Source organism: Alosa sapidissima, chromosome 22, assembly GCF_018492685.1.
Source record: "Alosa sapidissima isolate fAloSap1 chromosome 22, fAloSap1.pri, whole genome shotgun sequence".
Classification (NCBI taxonomy): domain Eukaryota; kingdom Metazoa; phylum Chordata; class Actinopteri; order Clupeiformes; family Clupeidae; genus Alosa; species Alosa sapidissima.
The window spans coordinates 28,339,000-28,365,743 of record NC_055978.1 but is presented as its reverse complement, the minus strand read 5'-3'; the positions used below and the strand labels follow the sequence as shown (position 1 = coordinate 28,365,743).

Below are 26,744 nucleotides of genomic sequence, written 5' to 3'. Positions count from 1 at the left end.
GCTCAAGTAAACAAAAGGCTCAGGTAATTATTTAGCAACTCTTAAGCCTGAGTCCACAAATAAGAGGCTGTTATTATCAGGCCATTGGAGGACTGGTAATTAACAGCTGCTTTAGTGGAGAACCACTGTGTGTGTCCTCCTGTGAGAAGGCTCAGCCCAGCCATGGCTTGTGATATTATAGCCAGTCTGTGTCGGAAGACCTCAGAGAGAAATCTCCGTGCTCTGCTTCCCACTTGGGCTATGCCTCAGCCAATCGTTTTCGTCATTTACTAGACAAGCCCTCCGCCCCACCCCGCTACAACACAAAGACACGCACACACACACACACGCACACACACACACCAAACTTTTTTTTTAATAAGAATGTATCACCATGGCAACCTTCCAAAAAGAACTGTGTTTGAAAGAACTGCATATTCTTAAAAAAAAAAGAACTAGAAAAGAAAAAGAAAAGGTAGGGGAAAGGCTCGAAATGGACTCATTTCTTGACCAGTCATGCCTTTGGCACGGGCCTTGTGACCTGTCTGCTGGGTCTGTTGTCAACGTGACTGCTCAGTTAATTTGCTCTTACAAGCCAAAGATCAGCCTATCAGTCGGCTAGCCGTCCCGTTATTGGTACTGATGGGAAAGTAGAGTCTCACAAAGTGATGAACCCATGTGTAACCACTTGTGCCAATTATTTAATTATGGCCTGACAGATTTCCACCAACAGCACCTCTTTAACTTTGCACGCTGCAGCACTCTGCAACGGTTTCAAGTCCATCAATTAGCATTGCAATTTAGCCCAGGGGTACGACCTGGGTTGGACACATCACAAAGCTCTGCTTGCCCTTCACAAACTATTAGTGGAGCTCTCGGTGCTGTCTTGTACTAGTGCCGTCTATCTGGACATCATACCGGCACCTCTGTCTCACAGTTACGGGGGACTGACGCTCCGAATGGACAGCAGCATTTTCTTCCTGGTCATTTTTCATGTCCATCTGAGGCAACATGTCCTTGGTGTCATACATCAATGTGAATCCATCATGTAATGCAAGCGCCAGGCTCCAAGACAGACAAGCCAAGATATAAAGTGTTGCTTTCTAAGCAAACCATATAGGAAATGTGAGAGCTTTGACAAACCTTCTTTGCTATGGTAATGTGATATGCGTATAGGAGATGCCATGAGGTTGCTTTACTGCTGAGCTATGCTGAGGACATTGAGCTCATCTCACATGTTTTTTTTTTTAGTTTTTGTTTTTTTGCCACGGTTGAGTAAACATTTTTGATCATGAGCTATTTCTACTTTTAATCCGTATATCGTTTTAAATTATATACAAAATAAATAATAAATTAAATTATATATTAATTATTTATAGATTTTTTTATATTTATATATTAATTATTATAGAATTTTTTATATTTATATATATATTTTTTAAAAACAGCTTCAACTTCAGTGTAAAGGCTCTATAATGTAACACTAAAGTGTGTGTGTATGTGTATGTGTGTGTGTGTGTGTGTGTGTGTGTGTGTGTGTGTGTGTGTGTGTGTGTGTGTGTGTGTGTGTGTGTGTGTGTGTGATATCTGAACAAATGTGAGTTAGAAAGGGGGAGACAAACATGGATCCACAAGCTTAGGTAAAGGTGTGTGTTTACAGGGTGACCCTATTGCACAGCTCTGAGCTGGTGCGGGGCATAATGTATGCTTGAGGTAAATCGCTCTGACAGGACCTACATGCGATTGTTTCCCTTTCCCATTTGATTTAAGCAAGGGCATTCTCACTTCTGGATCCCACAAGCCCTGTTTCTTTCATCTCATTGGGTGTGATATTATCCTTGGGCTTGTGTGGAGCACAAGGTATAATTTATTGTCTGTTCAGCATGGCAAATTTGCAAGCCCGGCATATTTCATTTGCTATATAAATATCATTATTAAAATATGAAGTTGGCTTTTGCCTATGCTGTGTGGCACAGATATCTCACATTCTGATTCACAATCTAGCCCTGGGATAGCCACAGAGTTGTGAAATCTTTGAGGTCACTCCTGCGGACATGGGGACAGGGTCAATGTTGTCTGAGGACTGAGGGGGCCGAGGCAGAATGAGTGAACTAACATCCACTCAGTTTCACGTAAATTATACACATATACTTAACATGCCAAATCAAATATTAAGCCTTAATATTAATATTAAGTGACCAATGACCGGTTTAGACTGTGACCATGTGAGTGGATATTAGCTGTCCAAATGGCATCAGTCAGTAAGAGCAGGCTACATCAAGAGAGTGAAAGCTCTGGGAAGGTGATGAAATATTCAAGAAACCGCTGTTTCATCACACCAACTGTACACTTCTTTCACTTTCATAATGTGGTCAGATCTGAAAGCCCTCCTACCAATATGAATAATTCCCTAATTTAGAAACAATTTCAACTACAAACAGTGATAATTAGGCAAAAGTGTTTTCCCCATAACTAACAGGCAAATCTAATGCAAACAGCAATTACTTAATAGGTTTATTAGATTCATAGTCAACAGGGAAGAGTAATGTCATCTCTCTGCTCTTCCCATCACAGCTACAGGTATCAGAGACAAAAATCATTTGGACCTGGTCCTTTCTCCTTGATCCTTCACAATCAGGTATCATGGCTTGCTTTGCCATGCTTGGCTCTCTAAGTCCTTAATAAGACCCCCCCCCCCCCCCCCCACCAGTGAAATAGATTGATGGATAAGTATCTTCCAGCTGAAAGCTGCATGCCATTAACAATATTCAAGGAGAATTTCTTTCCCTATCTTGGCTGGAGCAGTATGATGGAGTAAACCCTTCTGGCTCTCTCTCCATCTCCGTGTGACCAGGAAACGGTGCCACTTTGGCTATTTCAGAATTAACATGGTTTTCAAATGAACGAATTACATGGAACGTGATTACCTCATCTGCACTGTGAAACGGCTGTGGAATCTCATTTCATTTTGCACTTATTTGTTGGAAAGAGGCTGATTACGGTGCCATAGGAGTCTTTGATCATGCACTAAAGATTTGTCGCTTTCTTCCCATGACTAACGTCCATGGGACAACAGCATCTCCGGCCGTTATAATCAGCAATGAAATTAGAAAGCAAATGAATATCTGTCAGAGAAAGGTTTATTGCCTTTTTTCATTTCTCTTTTTTCTCCAAGTGGGAGAACCATCTTCCCATAGCACGGGTTCAGGATTAAATTGTGGCCAGCATGCAATTTATTCAAGGATGTGAAGCTAAGGCGATGTGACATTCAGTGTTATAAGATATTCATTAAATGCCATTGCCTTTAATTCCTTTTCAATTGAAAATAAGGATAACAATCATGTTGTGGAGCCAGGCTTAGGCCAAAAGCGGATGTTGTTTTTCTATAGGTTGTTCCAACAAAAATAATGATCACCACCAAATAACCTCAGGAACAAGCCTGCATGGAGGAGAGGAGTTTAGTCCAGGCTGTGATCGATAATGCCTCTATTATGCCTCCTACTAAAAAGGACATGTACCTCATTCCAGAGTGCTCTGGCCCTGATTATATTAAGTTTATTGTTCCTAAAAAGCTTGCAGTAATGGCATGAAACTTTTAGTGGGACAATCAACTGCATCAAGGTTATTTTGTTCTTCAAACACATAATTCATCTCAGGCACAAGAGATAGAAGGTGACTGCTTTGCACCATAATGTAGCCTACAGATGGACACTTCATGCAGTATAATGCAGCATGTTTTTGTAGACAACATGGGAGAGCTAAAGTAGGCCTTTACCTGAATCAAATGGCAATGCAACAAGAATGAGGAACTATGGCCAGAGAATGAAGGGCCATGAACTTAAGAACTTTAGCTCTTTAGAGGAGGTGGAGGTTCACTGTGTGAGCGTAGCATTCACAACATGATCTACCTTATTTATGAGAAATTGAACAGCAACCTTTTAAATTGTAATGAGTGATATCTTGCCAATGCAGCAAGAGCATCGCCTGGTCTCCTCCCCCCGGTAGAAAATGCTGATATGAGAAGATCGCCCTCCCACTCGCTGACAGCCGATTAGACAAATGACCCTCCAGCCTCTAACCTCTGGGACAAAGCCTCAGCTCTGGAACACTGTTCCTGTTCCTGTTCAACACTGTTCCTGGAATTTCCAGCTATGGCAAAGAATTCCAACATAAACAACATAACCGACAATCGGCAATGTGATCCCACATGTAAAAACCTCCTGCTACTTCAGCACACCCACCGAGCGAGAGCATCCTTTTGGAGCCTTTGAGCTCTTTTGCAGTGGTCCTTGACGAAGAGCTTTGTCTCCCCAGGTTGCTGGGACTTGGACAAAATAAAGGATTTTACACCACAGTGATGCTGAGCCCATTTGCATCTGCGTGCAGAGGTGTATTACCACAACGTTAAATGGCAAGTATTATCTTTATGTCACTTCAGCCTGAAGCAGTACTCAAGGGCAAAATTGCCAAATCCCTCCATTCCGCAGGTTTAAGTGTCTTTGGAGGAGGGCTGCTGATGAATAAGTCACACCATCTGTAAGCCACATGACCATCTCGCTGGAATTGCAACCACAGTTCTCCAGCACATTAACCACAATTAGGCAATCAGTATCTCACCGAGTCAAACAAACACCCCCTCAGGATGGCTCTCCTAGGCATCGGGGGCTGCCATCAGTCAGTCTATAAGCTCGAGTGGGAGCAAACGTACAGGAGGAGAGAACAACAGGAGCAAAGGTTATGATTTCCAAAGTCTACTTTGAAACCAACGTTTTCAAAGCCGAGGCCATGCAGCAAGGGCAAGTAAAAGCTTGTTTGTGATAAATGTCACTTTCAATAGGGCCGGCTAAATACCAACATAGTAATAAACTGATGTAGTAAGTCCCATTCATTTCAAAATATCCAATTTGTTATAAAGTGAGGAAAGGTCAGCAGTGCCACATTGATGTAAAGATCCTCAAGGCTTCTTCAAAGTGCCTCTCTTATTTTTGGACCAGGATAATTTTAGATATTCATGTTGGATGAGGTTTGAGAAGGGGAAACAATAGTCTCATTCCAGTGTAACTTTCACTGAATCTCTGGAGCTAACTACATAATTAATTCTGCTGTTGTTCTACTGTTTGTTGAATTACAATGCGCAATATATTAATACCACCATCTGGTGAAAAGAAATCCTGAAAAGGGATAATAAGACCAAAGAATCCATTTTCTTCCTGCTATACTGTACTGTATGTGTGGAGAAATATACAGCTTTAAGGGACACTGTAGCCATTCCATATGCCTGCCCTGAAGATTGAGTTGGATGCTGACTTGATCTGCATTAATTATTTTCTCTTAATGGGTTTTAATTACACCCAGCATTAATATCAAAACACTGTCTGCTACGGGTTATGACCTTCATCTGTCTGTGAGAACGTCATTTATGCTATATATATATATATATATATATATATACACTGTAGCTGGCCTCAATGTAAGTGTGAAAATGTGTGGAAAAGTGTGTGTGTGTGTGTGTGTGTGTGTGTGTGTGTGTGTGTGTGTGTGTGTGTGTGTAAGAGACGGGGTGATAACAAAGAGAGAGGTGACACTTGCCAGGTTAAAAATTAGTATAAATATATTCCCACACAAATGTTCAAATTGCACAAATGATGATAGATTACATTTGGAATATAATTTAATTGATTTGTGACATCAAATTGTAAAATAAAATAAAAAATACTCAAATGCAGACAAACAGTAAATGGAATGGGATGTTTGACTGAGTGACAACTTTTTTCACTGTTTGCACTGAGGTTTGTGTGACATTTGTATAAATGGGTTTGTGTGAAGTTGTATAAATGGGTGCCTTCGATGAGCATAGTTGCTTCTGAAAGTTACTAACGCTGAAGGCTTTTGGCAAATGTATCATAGGCATTTCACACTAGCTGACAATGTCTTTTCTAGTAATATACATGTCTGCTCAGCTTCCTACATTTCATGAAGTCACATTTTATACCATCACTTCATTTGTTAGTTACTTGGCCATTTAGCCAAGGGTTGTCAAATGGGCAGTGCCTCTGAAAAGGTCTCTTTCAGTTGACATCTAAGGTTAGCTGTCTTGGTTGGGTCTAAGGTGGAGGGGGAGGGCTTGCTACAGGTTGACCTGCATCTGAAGACGTGACGGAGGAGAGGGGCCACAGTGTCCACCACAGAGCACTGCAACCCGCTGACCTCCTGCCTCATCCATAAGCAAAACACACTTGTTCCCCCCAAGGCACACAAACAGCCACGTTAGATTACTTATGAGAGCAGTGGACTTGCCATGAGAAGAGGAACTGCACGGGGGGCATACGCAGGATTCTCTTTGGCCTTCCCTGTGTACTGTATTTTATAGCACATCTTAAACAAAACAAAATGTAAAGTATATGCTTTGGGTGGCCATTTCTCAACAAAAAAAATATCAAAAAACATTTTGATTGTATTTGCCCTTGTAAATCATGAGAGGTTAATATATTATGTGCCATTTAGCTGAATGACAGTGATAAAATTGATCATTTGAAAATGTCATTGTCTCTTTTTTATTTTGTGGGAGCAGATGTTTTGATGGTAAAATGTTGATATCATATTAAGCCATAGGCCTAGATATCGTTTTCTTAACAAATTGGTTGTCTATAGAGCATGTCAAGGTGACGAGGTGATGCCCTATGACTACAGCTTAAATTTGTAGCTGGTCCCAGAGTGTTTAATCAGTCTCGCATTCAGTGGAATGACAAAAAGAATTGTGGTTAATGGGAGGAAATAATTACAGTTTGACCCCGCCGTTACCCTTAAGCTAGACTCTAGTGCCATCTATTGAAGACAACAACTACAAATCACTTTCTCTCACAACATCGCTCATCCACTCTGAAGCGCACACGCTCCTGCGAACAAAATATTTAATTTTTTCCAAATGCGTGCTGAAATAATTATAATAATAATAAGCCGATGTTGGTCATCTGCGCTTTATTCATTTGTTTCCATCAAGGTTACCGGTAAACAACGCAAAGATGCCGCCCGCCAGTTAAGGAATTGCACCTAGACTACTTCGTTTTATAGCACCACATTTATCCCATCGGCGTCGTGAAAGAGGTTAAAATAAGCTACAGCAGAGATGTTGATTGCGCACTCTGGCGCAAGTGACGTGTTTACGGCGATACAATCTTATCAGATATAGCATAATGTCCATGCAAAAGAGAACAGAAACTACCACCCAGGAACGACAGGTGACGCACAAAAGACACATTACTACAGTTAAGATAGCGCAGAGCAAGTAAAACCCCATTACCTTCTTTCAAGAAGCGTGAGTGGATCAAAAGAATGACAAAACAGCAAACTGCCGCTCCAGCTAAAGCCCACGCAACTCTGAGAAGCTGCATTCTGGCGAGAAATTCAAACAGCCGGGGAGCAGAGCCAGCGGTCTTCAGAGGGAAAACCAGTCTTCCATTCTGCTCCCATGCAGCGACTTATTTACAAAAGAAAACCCCGGCGAAGAAAAACACGAAAAATCCCTTCCGTAATTGTGCAAAGAGGGCGTTCGGGGTACACCAGTCAACGCACAGTCAATGCACTGGAGGAAATGATCCCGTCTTTTACAGTCAATAAAACGAGGCAAAATGTGAATAGGCAAAAATCAAAGAGGGACAATAAAATCCCCGGGCGCCCAAGTGAAGAAATTTTATTCACTTTTCCATCAGAAGAATTCGCAATTCCGTCGGAGCCTTTTCCTTCTTTAACTGCAGCCTGCGGACGCGGTGTGTTGATGGGCACTCGTCGTGGCATACACAGTACTATGCTGAACTCGTGTGATGATAAGGGGTTGGTTGCAGCATCATATCGTTTTGCAGCAGCTCTCTCACTAGTATATTCTTAAGAAACTGTTTTCGGCAAAAATAGCCAAATAGGCCTACACAACTGGTTTATTTATTTAACGCGTTACATCAGTAACATTTGTCCGCCAAGAGAAGATACTTGAAAACGTCTTCAGAAAAGCCAGAAAAATCCTCGCGTTTTCTCCGGGCTCCCAAAACGCATCCAACGCGTTTTCGTGAGCACTGGAAAATCTGTCCAGATCCAGTCTCTCGATTTTACGAATTCGCCTACGGTTAGGTTGAAGTTAATGGCGAACCAGTTTCTCCGCCAGCGCCTCTGTCAGTTCCTCGGACTTGCCCCTGTTCTTAACAGCCGCAGTTACAGACGCGACTTTCTCTTCGCTCTCCTGGTGACGTCACACCCCCCCCAAAATATGTCTCCTCGAGCTACTGAGGAGGCGGGTGTGAGTGAAGGGCAATTCTTGAAGGCACTAATAAGATTAACGTTACCGTTAACTGACTTCATCGTCTATAAGTGTTCCTTTCCCGGTGGTTTCTAATAACGACTCTCATGTTGTGCATGCTTGCGATGATTATCAGCTGGTTGCATGGAGAATACAAGTACATTGACTTAATCTGATTTCACCTGTACTGGGCTAGTAATTTAACATGGTGTATAGGCTGTGCAGTAGGGGCCTTTCATCAGTTAAAGGCATGTGCATGTGTCAGCTTGACATGTGCTTATGGGTTTATGGACCCAAATAAATATACTTCTTCAAGTAAATTTATGCCTGACTCATCATGGATATGACGCCCCCGGCCCCCCCCCCCACCCCCACCCCACACACACACACACAGACAGACAGGTGTTTACTAAGAGAAATCCTGTTAATTATACTACAAATTGATATGAACAAATGTATATCAATTTGTGTCTATTGTATACTACGATCCATTCTGCGCAGAGAAAAATGTCAACATTGCATGTAAAGATATAATTTGTGTATAAAGCCCAATTAATTCAATTATTACGTGCAAGAACTTTCCCGTTGTCTCATTGCTCTTGCCACTTCAGCGAATTGTTGTCAATTATTGATGCTGGCCAGTGTTAACAACAGGGGTGTCCATGTTTCATTCATTTCTCTTCAGACAGACCTGTGCCTCCTCCTCACGATGTGATCCATCAGTCAACATGACAGCAATTAACGGAGACCTGTCCTGAAGCTGTCTGCTAAGGGTGGGGAGAGTGCGTGGCCAACATTAAATATCGTGAACACAGGCTTCCATTAAGTAGTCTGCTTTGTTTATTTATCGACAGGTAACACTTTACATATCTGCCACCTCAGCCATCGGCTCTCCTTAAGGCACAGTCCAAAATCTCACAGGCATGACACACACACACATGGGCAACACCTCTGTCCCAACTTTCAAAACTTGTGTGTGTCTCCTGTGCTCTAAACATCTGTGGCTGCTGTCTCGCTCCTCCGGTGCTCAGTGCCAGAGGTGCCCCAGGAGAACAACCGGTGTCCTGACTGCCATCTTTTGTCAAGCAGGGTCTATGTCAACAATATATCTCAAGTGATCCAGAAATCTTAGTTTTGATGTTTAGTATATTTGCTATTTCCTGATTTTATATTTAAATATGGTACCAGCACATACCTGAGGCAAACCATGAACGATTCAAATAATAGTTGGCAGTACATCATTATAAAGATATGAGAGAAATCATATTTGTTTGAGTTTTAAACACAGCACACACACACACAACACACAGCAGCTACATTATTAATGATAAAAAAAAAACATAATTGATTTTACAAGCAACATATGCTGCAGTTTTTCACAGTATAGTCTCAATGTTTGAAGTCACTGTTGCATTTTTCTTTTGTATAAGAAATGGAGAAGCTGTGAAATTTGATTTGATTTAAGAAAGTGCTACCATTTAATGAATCATTTAATCAATCAATAAATGTGCAACAGGAACCATGGTTAGGTTCTTCGCATGGTATATTAGGATATTAGTTCACTTGACTTGTGAATGAACAAATCATCACATTAATATGACTATGTAGTTCCATGTGCACATTAACTGGGTTTTCTGTGGCTTTTCCAGCTATATACAGTATAAACCATAGTGTATAATATATGTGCAGCATAAGCTTTGTACAGCAACATTGTTGATGAACAGCTTTGCCTGATGGACTAGGGTCTGAACAGGTGACTTACTGTAAGGAATGTATATTTAAGGTTTGAAATTGAATACAAATCTTTGCAGTATTCAGTAATGGAGCGATAGTAACATTATAAATTCAATGACAGCGTCATGAAGAGCATTTCTTTAACCCTCGAGATCATACTGCTTCTGGGTCATGGAAGAGACACATCTGTGTTGTAAAAGACAACGGCAATTGACTGTTCCACATTCGAATGAAGATGTTTTTGCACTTTGCTTTACAGCTGTGAGTTAAATATGAGTTTACTTGACAAATAGACAGCCCATACTGTAAATCCAAATCTAAACAGAACTCTATTTTCTTCTGTAATCTTTACTACAAACATCAAGGTTATACCCACCACCACCACCACCATCAGACATTTCTACAGCGTAATCCTTCAAACCATTCACCAATTCACCATTACTTCACTTCGCATACAAAACTTTTGATGCATGCACAAAATAGTGTTTATGGGTCTACTTCTCAATGATTGCTTACCCTACACACATCTCATGAAGGCCCCACAGGATAGGGAGAGAAAGCTGAATCATGTATGGCAGCTTTCAAAATTCCCCAAAAGCAACGCAAGCTAAAGCTTTTCAGTAATTTCTCAGGAGGGCAACTGGTACACATCAATGTCAAGCTGGGTAACAGTGTGCATTCCTTTCATGCAAATATTGTGACATCCAATTTATTTGACTTTAATGAATGTCCTGAAATGATACACTTGTTCTAAAGTAAATATAATAATAGATATGAAAGAAAGTGTCTGGAATTCCAATATACTGAAACTGATTTATGAAATCGTTGACTATTAGGGTTAGGGTACTTGTATATGTACACTGTACTTGCATGTAAGATATACTTGGGTGATTCTGCAAATGCCTGTGTGAATCTGTCCTATTTTGTGGATATGATTTGAGAAATCACAAAACCCTCAAAGGTCTTTTGTTCATTGCAGTTCTGAAAGATGACTGTAAATGACTGGAAATAACATATTTCAGACATACACAGGAAAGGTGTGAAACTGCTTTACATTACACAGCATGACACATTAGATTCAACTACAATGCACGATTGGCTAGTGGCAGTCGCATGTTATAGCCCGGGATCCGTAAAGGCTCGCCTTCCCTGTGCAACACGCACTACAAGTACGGTAGCCTGAACACCTAACCAAAGAACAAAGATCCATAGACTAAGGAGTCATCTCCAGACTGGTCTTAGCACATTTGACCTCCTCCACCAAGCTGGACATTGGTAACTCGAAAACTCCCTTTCTATATGATGCTCCTATACTTTAACAACATGGCACCCCAATCAAATAACTGCATTATACACCAATGGGTACATGAAGCAGTATCGTCATCGTAGGCCTGGATGGGAGGTAGCCAGAAGCCATCTTGAAGCTATTCACCTTCATCAACCCATTTTGATGCCCTTATAATAACCTCTATTGTCATGGTAAAAATCAATGGTGAAATGGTACATTTAGTCATGATACCCACCTCAACATGCTGCCAGGATGTGGTATAAGTACTTGTGTTGAAGCACAATTGAATATCCTCAAAATATGCCTTAACTAATGCAGAGATCTTTTCAGGGACCTGAAAGTAGCAGAATTTCCACAGCAGACTGTGGCATGGATCCAAAGGCATTTGCTAGATCTAAAAGGACCTTCTGTTTTTGCAGTCTGAAATGGATGCCAAATCATACTACTGTGTTCCAAACATCCAGAAAATACTGAGGTCTCTGCTTTCTGCACCAAAACATCAATCAAAATGTTTGACTTCAAATAGGAGAACAATGTCCTTGCTACCACGCTAAAGAAAATCTTTCCTTCAACATTAAAGGTACAGTGTGTAAGTCTTGGGTGTTTATGACCGAAATAATAGTATACATACTTTGAATATAGTATTCATAAATATGTGTGTAATTACCATATTCAACAAATAGAGGTATTCTCATTAACTTAGAATGAGTCCTTTAAATAGCGGGGTATCCCATTCGGGCCTGGAGAGGATGCAGCTTGTGCACAACGCACAACCTCTTGCACCTCTTTCCACCCAGGCAGGACTTCATCCATTGGTGACCCTCTCTCACAGACTGGAGGTATGTCTGCAGGTAACCCAACATTCACATGTCTCTGATTGTCTGTATGTACCTGTTGCAGATTCTCCTTACTTTTTTCAATAATTGTCAAACTTCCACTTTTCTCCTTAGTTATGACTAACCAACTTTACAAACGTAAAGGGATCCTTGTGGAAGCCTGAGGAGCTCCGCTCTCATTAGCGTAGCAAGTCTTCTCTTCATCTATGCTTGCATTACTCCAGACCTTCCCTCTGGTCTTCACTGACCCTTTCTACTGCTTCTTCAGCAGCCTCCTCTTCTGAACAAACCAATCTCCTCATTTGAACCTTCTTGACTTGGGTTGACTTTCCCTCTCCTTCCTGCTTTTGGACAGGCTCCATATCTTTCAATGCTGTTGTTACAGATTACCTCACCCATTTGATTCAGTTTATCCTCCACTGTCCCTTTCAATCCTTTCAAAATTCTTTTAACATCAGCATTGATGGATCTCCATTCCTTAGGATTAGAGCCCCCCGGCCATTTCACATTGGGCTTCTGCCCACTAGATGTCTCTTTCTTGGTTTGCTTGATTTGCTGCTGTTCTTCAGTAGCTGCATGACCCCCACCATTCAGTGAAATGATGCCAGGTCCTACTTCAAGTGCAGCAGGGGTATTGATATCCTTCAGTCTTTGGTGCTCTACCCCCCGCTGGGCCCCTGCCCTCATTCATCCAGGCATTTAGTCCTTCCCTGGAGGATCCACAAGCCTTTTAGTGAAGTTTGCTTTCTCCGTCCACATCCACAAACCTGCAAAGATTATTGCTTGCCCCCTAACTTGGCCATATCTGTGCTTGTCTCCTTTCTCATAGTTAAAGCCCAAAGTCCAACGCAGTGAAGTCTACCTGTGAGTCATCATCCATTCCTGTTCTCACTGACTCAAAGTAATATATTCTATATGGCTTAATAGGGGGGGAACTGCTTGGCTGTACATGTAGAGAATAATGGAGATTATTTTAGCTATCACATATGACCAGTAACAAGATTTGAATGCAACAACAGTGTGAATCCTTGACTGGATTGACTGTTTAACTCAATTGCAAACACCAGGAATCAGTAAAAACAGCCTCTAGCTTCACTGACTTTCCTATGCCTCTGATGTAATGAAGAATATCCTTAGGAAATTATCCACAGTTTCCTCAAGCTGGGATGGTACATATCCTTTTGACAACACGGTCTCCAAGATCTTTCATCTGGCTTCTTATATCTTCTAATAAACTTCAATGTTTAATGCACAATATATTATTCAGTAGTAGCATGCATATTACACCACTGCAACCATTAGACACAGCTTTTGTTACACAGCCTTTGGCTTGGAGCATCTTTAGAATGCCTTTAGGGACTTTCATGTGGACTTTTTGTATACTTTAAGTATACAGACCGATAGTATGCAGCTAAAGCAAGGGTTGAATTTACCGGTAAAATATACAATATTTAAATTCTTCAGTAAAGTTTATGAATAACTAGATGTCCATGAATAACTAGAGTTTGTAATAAATTGTAATTATTTAGATTTTTTATTGATATAGTCACACAATTACTGTAACATTGCCACCTCAAACTGCTTCTTGGATGGTGTCTGTACCACACAGCCACGTGGTAGGCAGGTGTGAACGTGGCAACACACTGGGACAGTATGAGATGGGAAATATATAGACTTCCTTAGACAAAGTCACTGAGGCAGGAGATTAGAAAAGGGAAAATCTATACTAATGCCCAGCTAACAACAGAGTCTCTCCACTCAGAATGCAGAGCAGTCGGTGAGGAGCGGCAGGCTGCACAAGGTGAGCAGACATTTAAGGAAGACAGAAAAGGGAAAATATCAATATGCAAATCAGAGTGAGAAAACAAGAGGACTCACTGATCTGCATGATAAGATGGCTCCCTGCCTCTCCGTGATAAAGACGCATAAGACCAGCAGAAGTGAAAACATTCAGATTTACCTCCTGAGAGACAACGCATGCAGGAGCACATGATAGTGCGATGGGAGCGGAGATAAAGCCGCCTGTGAGAGTCCAAAATACCTCATTTCTATACCAATACATAATGCATGGGGGCGTGGGATATCTTTTCAAAATGAGCTGGATGATGGGGAACTATTGAAGAAGCGATGCTATTAAGAAAAAAAAGAAATCTTGTGAGGGGAAAATAGGAACTTGAAAATGTAGTCCTAGAGCTAACAAGATAATAAAAATAAGCTCCACACCCAATAGCCACCATAAAGGGTTCAGAGTTTTTAAAAAAACAATGAAATCATAAATACAATGATTACCTAGCTGAGGGTGTCCGCACTCTACAATAGTAATAATAATAATAAAAAAAAAAAATCAATGCTTGGGCATAGCGAAGCTATTTTGCCGAAGGATTGAGGTCACTGAGATTGCATTGGCTTGGATAACATGCTGTTGATTTGTAATTTCTTCGTGATGTCTGACAGGGCACTGAGCTGCCAGTAACTGTATCACTGTGGCGTCATGATTGACAGCTCGTATTGAATTCACAGCCACATTTCTCGGTTTCAATTACTCAATAAACATGTGGCCTTCAGGTTTACACTGCCAGGACTTTACCGTCAGCCACTGATAAGCCATCATCAGGAAAATGCGAAGCGCACCGGACCTCTAAGAATAAACCTAAAAAAACATCACCAAATATGCCTGTGATGCTCCGAGGAGGTGATTTAGTGTTCAGACGGATCCTGTGGCGGATGCCTGTGGATGTGAGCGAGGATATTATCCAGCACGAATGCACCCAAGCCTTAGCAAGGAATTCATTATGCCCGCCTGTCCTGAGAGGATACAGTATGATGGGACGTAAACAATCTCTGAGGTTCTCTGATTAGTGGTGTGTGTGTGTGTGTATGTGTGTGTGTGTATGTGTGTGTGTGTGTGTGTGTGTGTGTGTGTGTGTGTGAAAGGGTGGGTGTGTTAGAGGGAAAGCTGTTAGATGTCTCCTCCTGCCTCCTGCATGAGAGAGGATCCCCTCGCAGGAGGATTTACTGTCTGCAGCACACATGTGCCATCTGAGCACCGAGCGCTTCCAAGGTCACTCCGACTTCAGCTCGGTGAGGTGCCAGTCTGATGGCAGCGAGTCAAGGTGGGCCACATGCAACACATTCATGAAACATATTCTCCCTCTATCATCCTCCATTCATAAGCAGGCACACACTGGTCGAGGGACACAAATGATGTCTCTGGTGTCCTGGAGTCTCTCTGCAGTCAAAGGGGGCATCATGTTCTCCTAATTTGTCTGTGGCCACATTGACTAAAGCCATGAAGTACCTTTCACGTCTGGCCAATAGTTGGCCGGGTTTGCGTGTGAGAATAATGCCCAGGGCTGCATCATCAAACGGCCAGAGCTCGGCTAGGTAGTGTCCTTGCATCAAGTGAACTGAAAATGGTTGGAGGGTGATGATGTTTATGTTTCAGGGGAGCACCATCAATTTACATACAGAGCACAGAGATTTTCTGCCACAAATGCGCATACGCTGCCCTTGCTTATGTGTACTTATTGATTTATTTATTTATGAGCAATGACCATAAAAAATATGAAAAAAAAAGTGCTGATGTGTAGAGTTCCTTTTTAAAAAGGACATTTGTATGCAAATCTCCTCTCCCTTGTCATGTGGTTGGTTGCTTGGCAGGAGATCTGCAGTGGAGCGCGGCAGCAGCTCCATCTGTGCTGGGATCATGGGTGCCTGGCAGGCTCCTCCGACCAGCCCAACAAGTCCCACCCTCCCCGAGACATTCTCCACGGAGTCGCGGGAGTGTGACCAGGGCTCCACTGCCACTGTTTACAGCAACTGGACACCACATCTGTGTTGGACAGGCTTAGAGATGGGAAAGCTATTCAAATTCATGGGCTTTTATTTTCACAGTGCAGGAGCACCACCGCTCAATCACAAAAATGATGTCTCGCCCGATGCCTCCAGGTTTGTGCGAGCTTTATAAAAATCTATACACCTCGGTCAATCGTTTTTGATACAGGAGACTGTTTTCGCCCTCAGTCTGATGTGGAAGATATGGAGCCATGATGAGCTGTGCAGTATTAAGTCATTGCCTCAGGCATGCAACATTTACCTCAAATCCCAAACATTTTACCGAATCCAAAATAATCAGTCAAAAAGACACGCCAGCCATTAAGACATCTACTGTACATTCACCCTGCCAGGATGCCTACCTCTGGTGTTGTGGGGATATTTATCCCATTTCAAAGCATTAGGATCATATGCATATTTTTTGTCTCCTAAATATGCTGTTGTGGAGGCCTCTGGGGAAGAGTTAAATCCTCTCTACCCCTCCCTAAAACAGAAACATCTGATCCAGAGTTTATTCCCTTCTCAATCAGTGACGGTGCTGGGCCACTGAGGCGTGACCATGCAGCAGTAATCAGTGGGCTGAGCCGGGCCCACGTCTGTCCTCGCTCACTCTCCAGGGACATTTCAGGTGCAGTCTGCGCACAGGTATAATTACAGCTCTGAAATGAGTTCACAAACACTTTCAAACCATCTCAAAAGGTGAGCGGGTCTGTCGAGGAAGAGGAGAAGGAGGAGGAGGAGGAGGAGGAAGATAGAAAAACACGGTCGTTGGAGCGATACTCCGTCCCGTAACTCCTCTCTCTCTCTGCCCATCCCCAAGTCAACATGAGGTCTTCACAGCTGCTGCACTGTCATGGAATGAAGACTGGCTGTGGGCCTGGAAAGGTAATCGATGAGAGGCACCTCCTGCAATATCGCTCTCTCAGGGCCTGGAGAGTTGAGTTGATGAAACAGATCGCAATCATGGGGGCAAGAGAATGACTTTGATGAAGTTCCCATGACAGCTGCGGATTGGCTTGAAGGATTTGATAAGCGCCTGGGCCTCTCACTCCTCTCTGCTGGACTCAAAGCGCTGGTAATCAATCCTCCGGGTCTAATTTTGGAGGTGCGTATGGGGGGCAGCAGGGGCCTATCTTTCTGGAGAACGGATGGAGTTGACAGGACACATCAAGGCTGTGTCTAGGCTTGCCTGCCTGACGGGGGCCATATTTACCCGCTGCCATGATCTCCTCGCTGGCCCCTGCCCCACGTGGCATGCAGCGAGATCCAGCCGCTTTTCTTTATCAACAGAGGGCCAGGTGCATCCTGGGTGGTTCAAGCTTGTCCTTTATCAGCGTGGGGACAGTTGCATCCTGGGCAGGCGGATCAGAGGTGTCCCCGTGTAGGGAAAGGGGCCCAGCATTCCTAGGGGACAGAGAAGCCCGCCCACATCAAATGCCTTGCTTGGCCACAGTGCTGGCACAAATATAAAATATTGTCAAGGCGAAAGCGCTAATGACCGAGGCTCCGAGCTATCTGGCTCGCAGCGCAGCATTGTCCTCTAATGACATTGCGCTGGTCAGTGTACTGGAGAGGGCCTCAGACGGTGAGAACAGCACAGGGAAGTTTCGAGCCACTAGTCTTGTATGTGATGGGCTGGAAGGAGAAACTGTAGCAGTAGAAACATCCTGGTCCTGTCAAGGGGCTTGCATGTGATAATGGGTGTTGCACTGCGCTGACAGAGATCTGATCCAGTGGGAAGCTCTGGACATGATTTAAATGCCGTTTACTGTAAATGCGCTAGTCAGTTGTGGATCTAGGTATAGACCCTTTCAACAATAAAAACAAAAACAATGCTTGAAGTAGAGGAAGTAGATTGGGAACCAAATAGAACGTTCAAGCATTGTTTTTGTTTTTATTGGTGAAAGGGTCTATAGGCAACATGGGCAGTCGCCCAGGGTGGCGTTTTGCCACAAGCAGTATGGGGCGGTCGCATAAAACTGGAATTGTTGTTTCACTCATTTGTACGTCACATCCATGAAATCATGTCACCATGTGGGTCAATTAACCTTGTTAGAGTGGCTGTCCTGATTCTAGTGCGCTAGGCAGGCTACTTTCTGGGAAGGTGTTCCTCCCTCTCAGAAGTAGGCCTACGAGATGGGGAGGAGGGTGAAGGTAGGCTGACCTTAGGTCTCCCCGCCCTGGAGGGATCTGTCGAATAGAGCATGATGGGATTTATGGGACTGAAGTTTATATAACGTTCTCTTCTTTATTTGCATGTAGAGGTTGTTTGTATTTGTTACTCCTTTTTGGTGTCATTATTGTATATATCTGTAGAGATTTGTATAATACTCTATAACATTTTAAATGGTCCAAATGACTGAAGGAGAGGGTTAGCAAGAACAATACAAGCTAGAACCACCATTGGTATTAGTGGTATGCAGTGTTGTGCCTGAACGTGTTCATTGAACGATAGTTCTTGAACTTGTTCATCTTTTGGGCGAACGTGAACTGAACGCAATGTATTACTGCCTGATGGACGTTACTGTGAACTCGTTCATTCTGATGTCTGTGAATGGCACGCTCTCTCAGTTTAACTTCGTTCAATAGGGTGCTAGATTTCTATAGAGCGAAACCCCAGCTAAAAACATACCGTAAACAGGCCTTAATATGTAGCGGAAAAAACACCCGATCTGGCAACACCAGCCACCAGTGTTGCACTGCCGCATGCGCCATCAGAACAAAAAGCAGCATGTAGGCCAGCGTTACCAAAACTACGGGCCGTGGACCGGTACCGGTCCGCAACGTGGACACTGCTTGTCTGCGGAGCCATGGAGTGATATTATGGCCGGTGCTTCGTCTGATAATTTGCTGCACAATTGATCAAGGAACTGCGTACCGACAGAAAAGGAAAAAAACGTTTCTGCAATTGTTTCTGGTATTGTTTTTCCTGAATCCTTACATTCAGGCATTCAAATGAAATTTCATTAAAAAGCATATTTTTTCCATTTGTCTACCAGTGTATTATGCTTGCATTAGGGAAACATCCCAAAACAATGCCACCAATATAATTGTTGTTGTTTTGAGAAGTATTTCTCATGCAAGCATCATGCAACCATGCAAAAGCATACAATGCAACTATTGTAATTATGTTTTACATTAGTAAAGCAGTCTTCTTAATGTGCATGTTTTCACAAACTTTTGTGAACAATGTACTGAAGAATATACTGTAGGGGTGAAAGCTGCAGCTGCCACTAAATGGACAGCTACAAAGCATTAAAGCAACAATGGGGAAATGCTGTCCCCTCAATGCTAATGTAAACCCTGGTTGGATAAGGATTGAACATCGGATGTGAAGATGAAATCTGACGCAGTCTCAGTGTTAAAACTGATAAAATAATTGCTGTCGGTGGTTCTACAGTATATGGGCTGTGGCAATAATTTTGAAAAATAATAGCTCACAGCAACATATGGAAAAAAAGAACTATGAACTAGTTAATTTTTGGAGCTGTGAACTTAGTTCAAAATAATTTTGAACTACGAACTGAACTAGTTCATTTTAAAATTTGTGAACTGAACTTTGAACCAATTCATGTAGAAAGTGAATTTTCCCAACACTGGTGGTATGGAAATAGTGATTATTATAAATGCTCTGACAGCATTTCAGCTGACGTGGGGAGGACTTTCATCGAGCATAAGGAAGAGAGATTGCACAAGAGTGTCACTTTAACACATGCTTATGATAGGCTTATGAGCTCACATACATAGACTTTTCAAGTCAAGAATTCAGGCCTGACTCTCATCATGAGGATATGGTATACAACACACACACACACACACACACACACACACACACACACACAGACACACACACACACACAGACACAAACAAACAAACACACACACACACACAGACTTTCTCAAAGCAACCCCAAAAGCGCGTGCTCCTTCGCTTCACACAGAGGAGTGCTGATCTTAATGACAGTTTAAATGAAAGGGAAGCTAATAATTGAGCAGGGTGCACATTTTCTCTCTATTCTAAACACATCAGAATCCATCTTTGACAGCAGGTAATTTCTGTGATGCAATTACAGCGGATATTTCGGCTGCATGACTACGCACATTAGTCTGGGAGTTGTTGGGTGCCAGACATTTCAGGATGAGATTCACGTTACATTAAAGTAGGTAACTTTTCTGGTGCATCATGGATCTGAATGTGGCATGGACCGTCCTCTCTTCATCATTGCTAAGCCACTCTAAACACATCATCTCTAAATGAGCAGTGTAAACACAACCTTCTCTGCTCCTCAGGGCATGAGATCTTTCCGACAGAAGCACACACTGTGTATATTCTTTTTGCATTCATTTGCAAATGCAATCTCAAGAAATACAGCATTTCCAAGGTAAGCCTACTTTGAATATTTCGAATATCTCTCCATAGATTCAGATCTGATCTGCTGCCGAGAAACTCAAACATAATCCTCAATGCTGCAATATGATGTTTGTTCAGCCCGAGGTTTACCTCCTTCACTGTATAAGCCTGCCTCCATGGTGTAGGTTAAGAAGAGACTGGAAGGTAAACGAGGATTCAGAATTGAGAGAAAAAGGCATTTCACAGCATAAATAGAATACATGATAAAGAAATGGGGTTTTGAAAGGTCAGGTCTCGGGTGTCTTTAGTTTGCTTTGACTATAATGGAGTTAGAAAACCACTGAAACACACAATTTCAGCAGTTTGGATTATGTAACAAGTTTGGAGGCATTCTCTGAATTAGTTCACCCACTAGCAGACTCTTGAACAAGCCAAAGGAGCACTTCCGTTACATTATTCAAAGGAAGCAAGATCCCACTTTGGCATGCATCAAAGTTTCAACTTTAGCTTGATTATCCCTTGCAATGGGAGACTGGAGAGAGCAGCCATAGCAACACAATGACTTGCTACGCTGCGACCATGCACTGCTGCAGGAGGAAATACAATCACTAAGAGAGATGTCTCAGAGTGAAAATCCCCTACAGATTGAAAGCATTGTGAGATAGCTATGTTTACTGACTGCAGACTGTGTGTTTTCTACAGGGGGAAAACTCTGTTTTCTTCACTCTTAAGCCGATGCATTTATAATATTACCCTGTACCTTTCCCTGGTCAGCACTCTGAAACAGGTAGGACTGTTAAATTAAAAGCTTCAGGTCTAGAAAGATAAAATAGTTTGAGCATTTGATTCCAACGGAATTATCCAAGGTTTCTGTGGAAAATCAATGTTTTTTAAACAGCTATTTTCGCATATCTCTTCCCTAAAAAGGAGCAACATTTCTGAGAGTCTGAGGACGGGTAATTCCAACAACATACCCCATTCATTTTCATGTGTGAGGGTCACTGCATGCGTGGTCCCCGTTCAGATGGGTGTGCCTTTAATCGAGGAGTCGGGACTTGGCACTACTGTGTGTAAAGAGGGTTACCCGGCTTCAATTCTGTCAATTAACACAGCAACTTGGCTTCAGCAACAGCTTAAGTCAAGCTCCACCAATTTTCCCCTTCCTCCCCATGGGGGCATGTCAACCAATCTGTGCTTAAAATGAATGTAAACCAGTTATCTTTCAGCATACAAAATGCACAGAGCTTTTCCCAAGGTGGGCCACTTAAGATTCCCACTGGCACTCTCTGAATGCAAAACATCAAGTCAAATGGCTGGGCATGATTCTGGCACAGCATTTTGGAAAATAAAAAACTGAAACAAAAGTGTGGGGGCTGGGACCGGTCTGGAGAAAAGAAGCTGTTGCTCAGCTCTTTGCTTTGAGAGAAAAAAAATAGAATAGCAGCCAGTAGTTTGGTTAAGTGGACTGAGAGAGCCAGTGATGTATAACCAGGACCTTGCATTTAATTAAACTGGCCTCCTCCACTTTTCTGCAAGCGTGCATAATCATTTCATACACTGTGATATCATCTGCTTAATGTGCTATTTTACCATACAGTTAAACCTGGGTGATAAATCTCACAGCGCTTTCCTTAAATAGATGCAGGCTGAATAATGTGTGCATTAGATTAGCGGCTGAACCTCCATGCCGGGGAAATGGTTTATGGTTATCACCCTTAGGTCTCCCTTAGGGAAGCATTTTTATGCCCCCGCCACCATTGTCGGATTGTTTGTTTCGTTTCATTTTAACACGGACTGATCCATTTGATTCCCATCATGCATGCATATCAAGAGCTTCCCCTGCCCCAAAAAACACAGGCCAGCCTGCCTCTGTGCTTGGCCTCGCCTTTGCTTGGTTTCATCACATTGAATTTTGTGCAAAGTTGAGGAATCTCTGCATATTACCCAGAATGCATCATGCATCATAATCCGCCTGCTCCTCTCACAGCTTTCCCATTTCCTTTACAATGTGAAGGAAATAATACGCTTCTCCACTGTGGGAATCCTTATTTGGAAACAAAAGATCGTGTGACCTATACAATCCAGAAATGCAATTTCCTTTTCTCTCAAGGTCCCTATTCATTATTTGCCTTTGACTGCATTTTAATAATCTATCTTCTTCATAACTTTACATATCAAATACGATACGATACGATACGATACGGTAACAGTGCACAACAGTGCTTTTAAAATATTCTGGTAGCACGGCCGATGGATTTGTTAATTATTGCATCAACATCTGTCCTGCGTGTAGGGAAGGATTAGCACGGCACAGCACAGCAGCCACATTCTGATCTCCCCCTGAATAACACTGATGACAACAAATGTCAAAACACAAACATTAATATTTATGATGACAAGGTCAAAATGTATAATTGTATGTGTTGTGTTGATGGTGCTGTATGAATAATGCATTTGTTTTCTATGTTAGTTTCTGCTCCCCCCGTGGGGAATTGATACAATAAGGTACAGTACAGTTATACACCTACATTCACCAAGTCATCAAATGAATCATTAATGAGGTTGTGATTAGATAGCAGTTGAATCTTGGTCTTGGCAGAATTGTGTTGATATCCCAAGCATGGATTTTTATGAAAAACGCAATCACTGGAAAATGATGCTCGCGGTCTCTTCTGAGGGGCTGCATCAAACCAAATAGTCTGTTGACACTGATAAATGAAGTAATTCCATTTGCCCATTCTGGTAAGTGTTTGAATATGGGCCAAAGGTTTTGCACTCTGAACATCTTCATTTGTTGATCTATTCATAAGACTTATTTCTGACTGTTTATTATTTCACATTCAGGCCTGAATTTATTCTTGCTAGAGTTTTTATTCAGATAAGATCATGGCAACATATGGCACACATCAAATTTAGCTCCCTTTTGATTTTGCAAACTATTATGTATTCTGTTTGTAATTGAGTACTATTCAATACCTTGTATATGTATTTCCTGACATCTACTGAGATACTTTGGAAGAAGCTTGTTAATGCTCTCATTGGCAAATCCTCTGTGTCCAGTCTGCTATATAATCCTGCAGCGCTACTGCTAACAGAGATATGAAACAAGTTTAGGACAAGTGTGCTGCGTACACATCTGTCACTCAAAATAGCAGTCATGCCAGTGGTGTCAAGACTATGTTTCACCTTTTAGCCCGGCTGTAAGAAGCATCACACAACATTTGCAAGGCACTTAAGGGAGTCTCCATTAAAATGGGGGTGTTGCATTAATTTTACTGTCTGTGCCATATAACACGTTTTAGCAGGATCCCTGTTGTTGCGCTGTAATGAGCATTTCAACCCTGAAGTGCTCCTCTTATAATTCACATGCTATTGTCAGTGTTACAATGAAATACTTTATCACTAGACTCACGAAGGACAGTAGAGAGAGAAAGAGAGAGAGAGAGAGAGAGAGAGAGAGAGATTTAGCTCAGCAAAGGGAGCTGCCACCCGAGCTTAACAAAGTCATGTTTCACATATATAAATGTATCAACTGGAATTACAGCTCCAGCTGAACAAATACCTTCAGGGTTCATTTCTAGCTGCCTCTGTCACAATGAGCCCTTATGATGTGCAACATCCCCCCACCCCTCTCTCTCTCAAACACACACACACACACACACACCACCACCACCACCAGCCTCTCAACCTCCCCTGGCTCTTTCTGCCGGTCCTCTGTCCTCTATCCATGGGTGGCACTTTGGCCTTGGGGCCACAGGCTGATGAGCTCAATGTAGCTGATTACATCCATCAGCTCATGTCCTGCCCACGCAGAGACACCAGGCCTCACTATCTCCCACATGTAATCTGTCCGAAAGTCACATGAAACGCATATCAATAAAAATGCCCTGACACCACTTCACTTTTGGAACATTCCAGTCAAACAGTCACACTAGATCATCCTATATGAGACAGCACTGCATATGGTCTGGAATCAAAACTTGGACATCGATTCTTCTACAGAAACTCAGTAAAATACACAGATTTAAAAAGCATTTTGATTGGCTCATGGCAAAAAAGGACATTTCTGTTTCATTTCATAGATAGAGCCAATGATGTTCATAATTCACTGCATGGTTTGAATACCATACTCTACCATTAAAGTTTTCAGAATATCGTGCACAGCATTTTAAGTTTGGTTACACAGCCTCACAAAGGCTAATTCAATTACACTTACAAATAGCACATCTGAAAACAAGTGGAGCCCATTCAACTTTAATGATAAGATGCTCTCTCCATGCTTTGATTGGGTTTCAGCTCAACCCCTCAATAGGTGAGACACACTAACACACTTTGAAACATTCCGGTTTCTCCTCAGTTTGCTTTGGAATTAGAGACTTTAATCAAAAGTTGTATGCACACTGCTTACTAAAATATGCAAAGGCAGAATGAGGAACAGATTTATGCAGCAAATGTTTGCTTTCTGCTTCGTTCCTCTTCTGAGTCTGGTTTTCTTGTAAGGACCTCAGGTAAACTCTATTCCTAAACCACACTGTGCACTAGGTCCGGAACAAGGATGGACCCTGTCCAGGAAACTAGCCATGTTGTTAAGTCAATTACTACCAGTCAAATCACTCATTAGCTCCAAAATCAATATTAGCCATAATACCCACACTTGCAGAATTGCTGCACCAACTGTGACAAGCCTTTGTGCAGCCATTGGTTCTGAAAGATTTTTTTTTTCAGGATGCAGTAATGCATCCAGTGGAAAAGAGCCAAAATATGAAATCTTTCCCACAGTACACTTGGACATGGCCAGCATGTGCCTCTGCTTTAACAAGAGGGCTTGCAGTCTGTGACAGGTAACACTTAATTCTCTTGAATAGCATAGCTCTAGGAATGGAACGGTACTTAAGTGTATATATAAATACGGAATATATTCAACTGTGGGTCCTTATTAATTACTATTAATAGGAAAATGTCTGACAAGTTTATTGGTTTGGGCGTTTACTGGGAAGTCACAGTGTCTTTCACATTGCAAACAGAAAGTAAAAATAGAGATCTAGGAAATCTAGAACAAGCCTGTTATCCTGTTGAGATTGTGTGCGGTCCTTTGTAGGACAGGTTCAAATGATGGAATGGAGTTGACTTCAACACCATTAACTCTCCAGCAACATGCATCAGCTCAGCTGCGCTCCTTATTCTGCAGAGTAACTACCTCTCAGGCTTGAGGATAAATGGGCCTGTCTCTTTTAATGTAATATTTGTTTCTACTTCTGAAGTGGGCCCTCTCTCCGGTCTCTGTCTGACTTCTTCATTGTATTAGCTGACTTTATTCCCTCGACTGCAGATTGGTGGACTGAACATTTTCATCCATCTGCTTTTGTCTCATTGTCTGATCACACACACACACACACACACACACACACACACACACACACACACACACACCCCACGCTGCTGCTTTCCAGTTGCAGGCGTTCTCTGTCGCGGTCCTCTGAGCTGCTTCACATTGATGGGTCCTCCAGGAATTCAAAACGCTACTGTGCTATTTACTTTCTAGCAATTGCTTTTCTCAATAATAAAGAAGAGTCCGTGTTCATGTGAATGTGTTTCCTGTCTTGACACCTAATCGAGTTCCTTCCTTTCTCTCTCTCACTGTGTGTATGTGTGTGTGTGTGTGTGTGTGTGTGTGTGTGTGTGTGTGTGTGTGTGTTGAGGAGTGACCAAAGTCAGAGTAATGAAAATTCATAAAATTACTAAGTGTAAAATAGAAGTTAGTCTTGCAGTGTGTCTTTAAAAGTAAAAGACAAAAAGATGCAAATACAGATATGTAAATATTATAGAAAATATGTTGCATTCATAATAATCCATGATGGCATAGCTATTCAGTCATGAGCTAACTCATTGAGAAACTATCAATTAATTGCATATTTCTGTGTTTTTCTCAAGACACACCATCACTGATTAGCATGATTTGGATTTCAGTCTAGAATCTCACACTTATTAAACAAATGATACATCTTAAACCTTAAAAGGATCTTCAATAACGATTTGCAGATATACCAGTCTCTGAGCTGAACTATGAATTCTCAAGGCCGTTTTCTGCCTCTGGCAGAGTTTATCAGTTTGTTGGGGCCTGTAACTGCAGATGTTAAGGTTTGTTTTTTGTTTTTTCCCATTCAGATGGAGCTGCAGAAATACTGAACAGAACAGCCCCAGCTGTGGTCATGCTCGTCTCGTCGAGGGAAGCCTTTTCCATTTAATGCTCTCACAGTTTCCGGAGACCTATTGCGTGAGCGATATCCCCTGTTCAATCACTAATCTGCAGGCTTCGAGAAAATGCCGCTTGTTGTTCTCATGCGTTGCCATTTTGTTCTCGCTCCTTCCGTGACATAGATGGATTGTTTTTCCTGCTTGCTTTCATTAAGTACTGTAAGTCTCCTGGGTGTCTCC

General features: G+C 42.2%; 1 protein-coding gene across 3 annotated transcripts in view; it reads right to left on the bottom strand.

Moving 5' to 3' along the window:
- tafa5a (TAFA chemokine like family member 5a) overlaps window positions 1–26,744 on the bottom strand; it is a 68,681-nt gene that overhangs the window by 37,306 nt on the left and 4,631 nt on the right. Inside the window, exon 1 of one of the 3 annotated variants that reach the window (XM_042079503.1) lies at window positions 7,280–8,122. The exons of the other annotated variants lie outside the window; for them this stretch is intronic. Coding sequence (XP_041935437.1) covers window positions 7,280–7,370 — 91 coding nt within the window. The 5' untranslated portion in view covers window positions 7,371–8,122. Of the gene's footprint in view, window positions 1–7,279; window positions 8,123–26,744 lie in introns of those variants that run through there. 3 annotated transcript variants of the gene reach the window in all.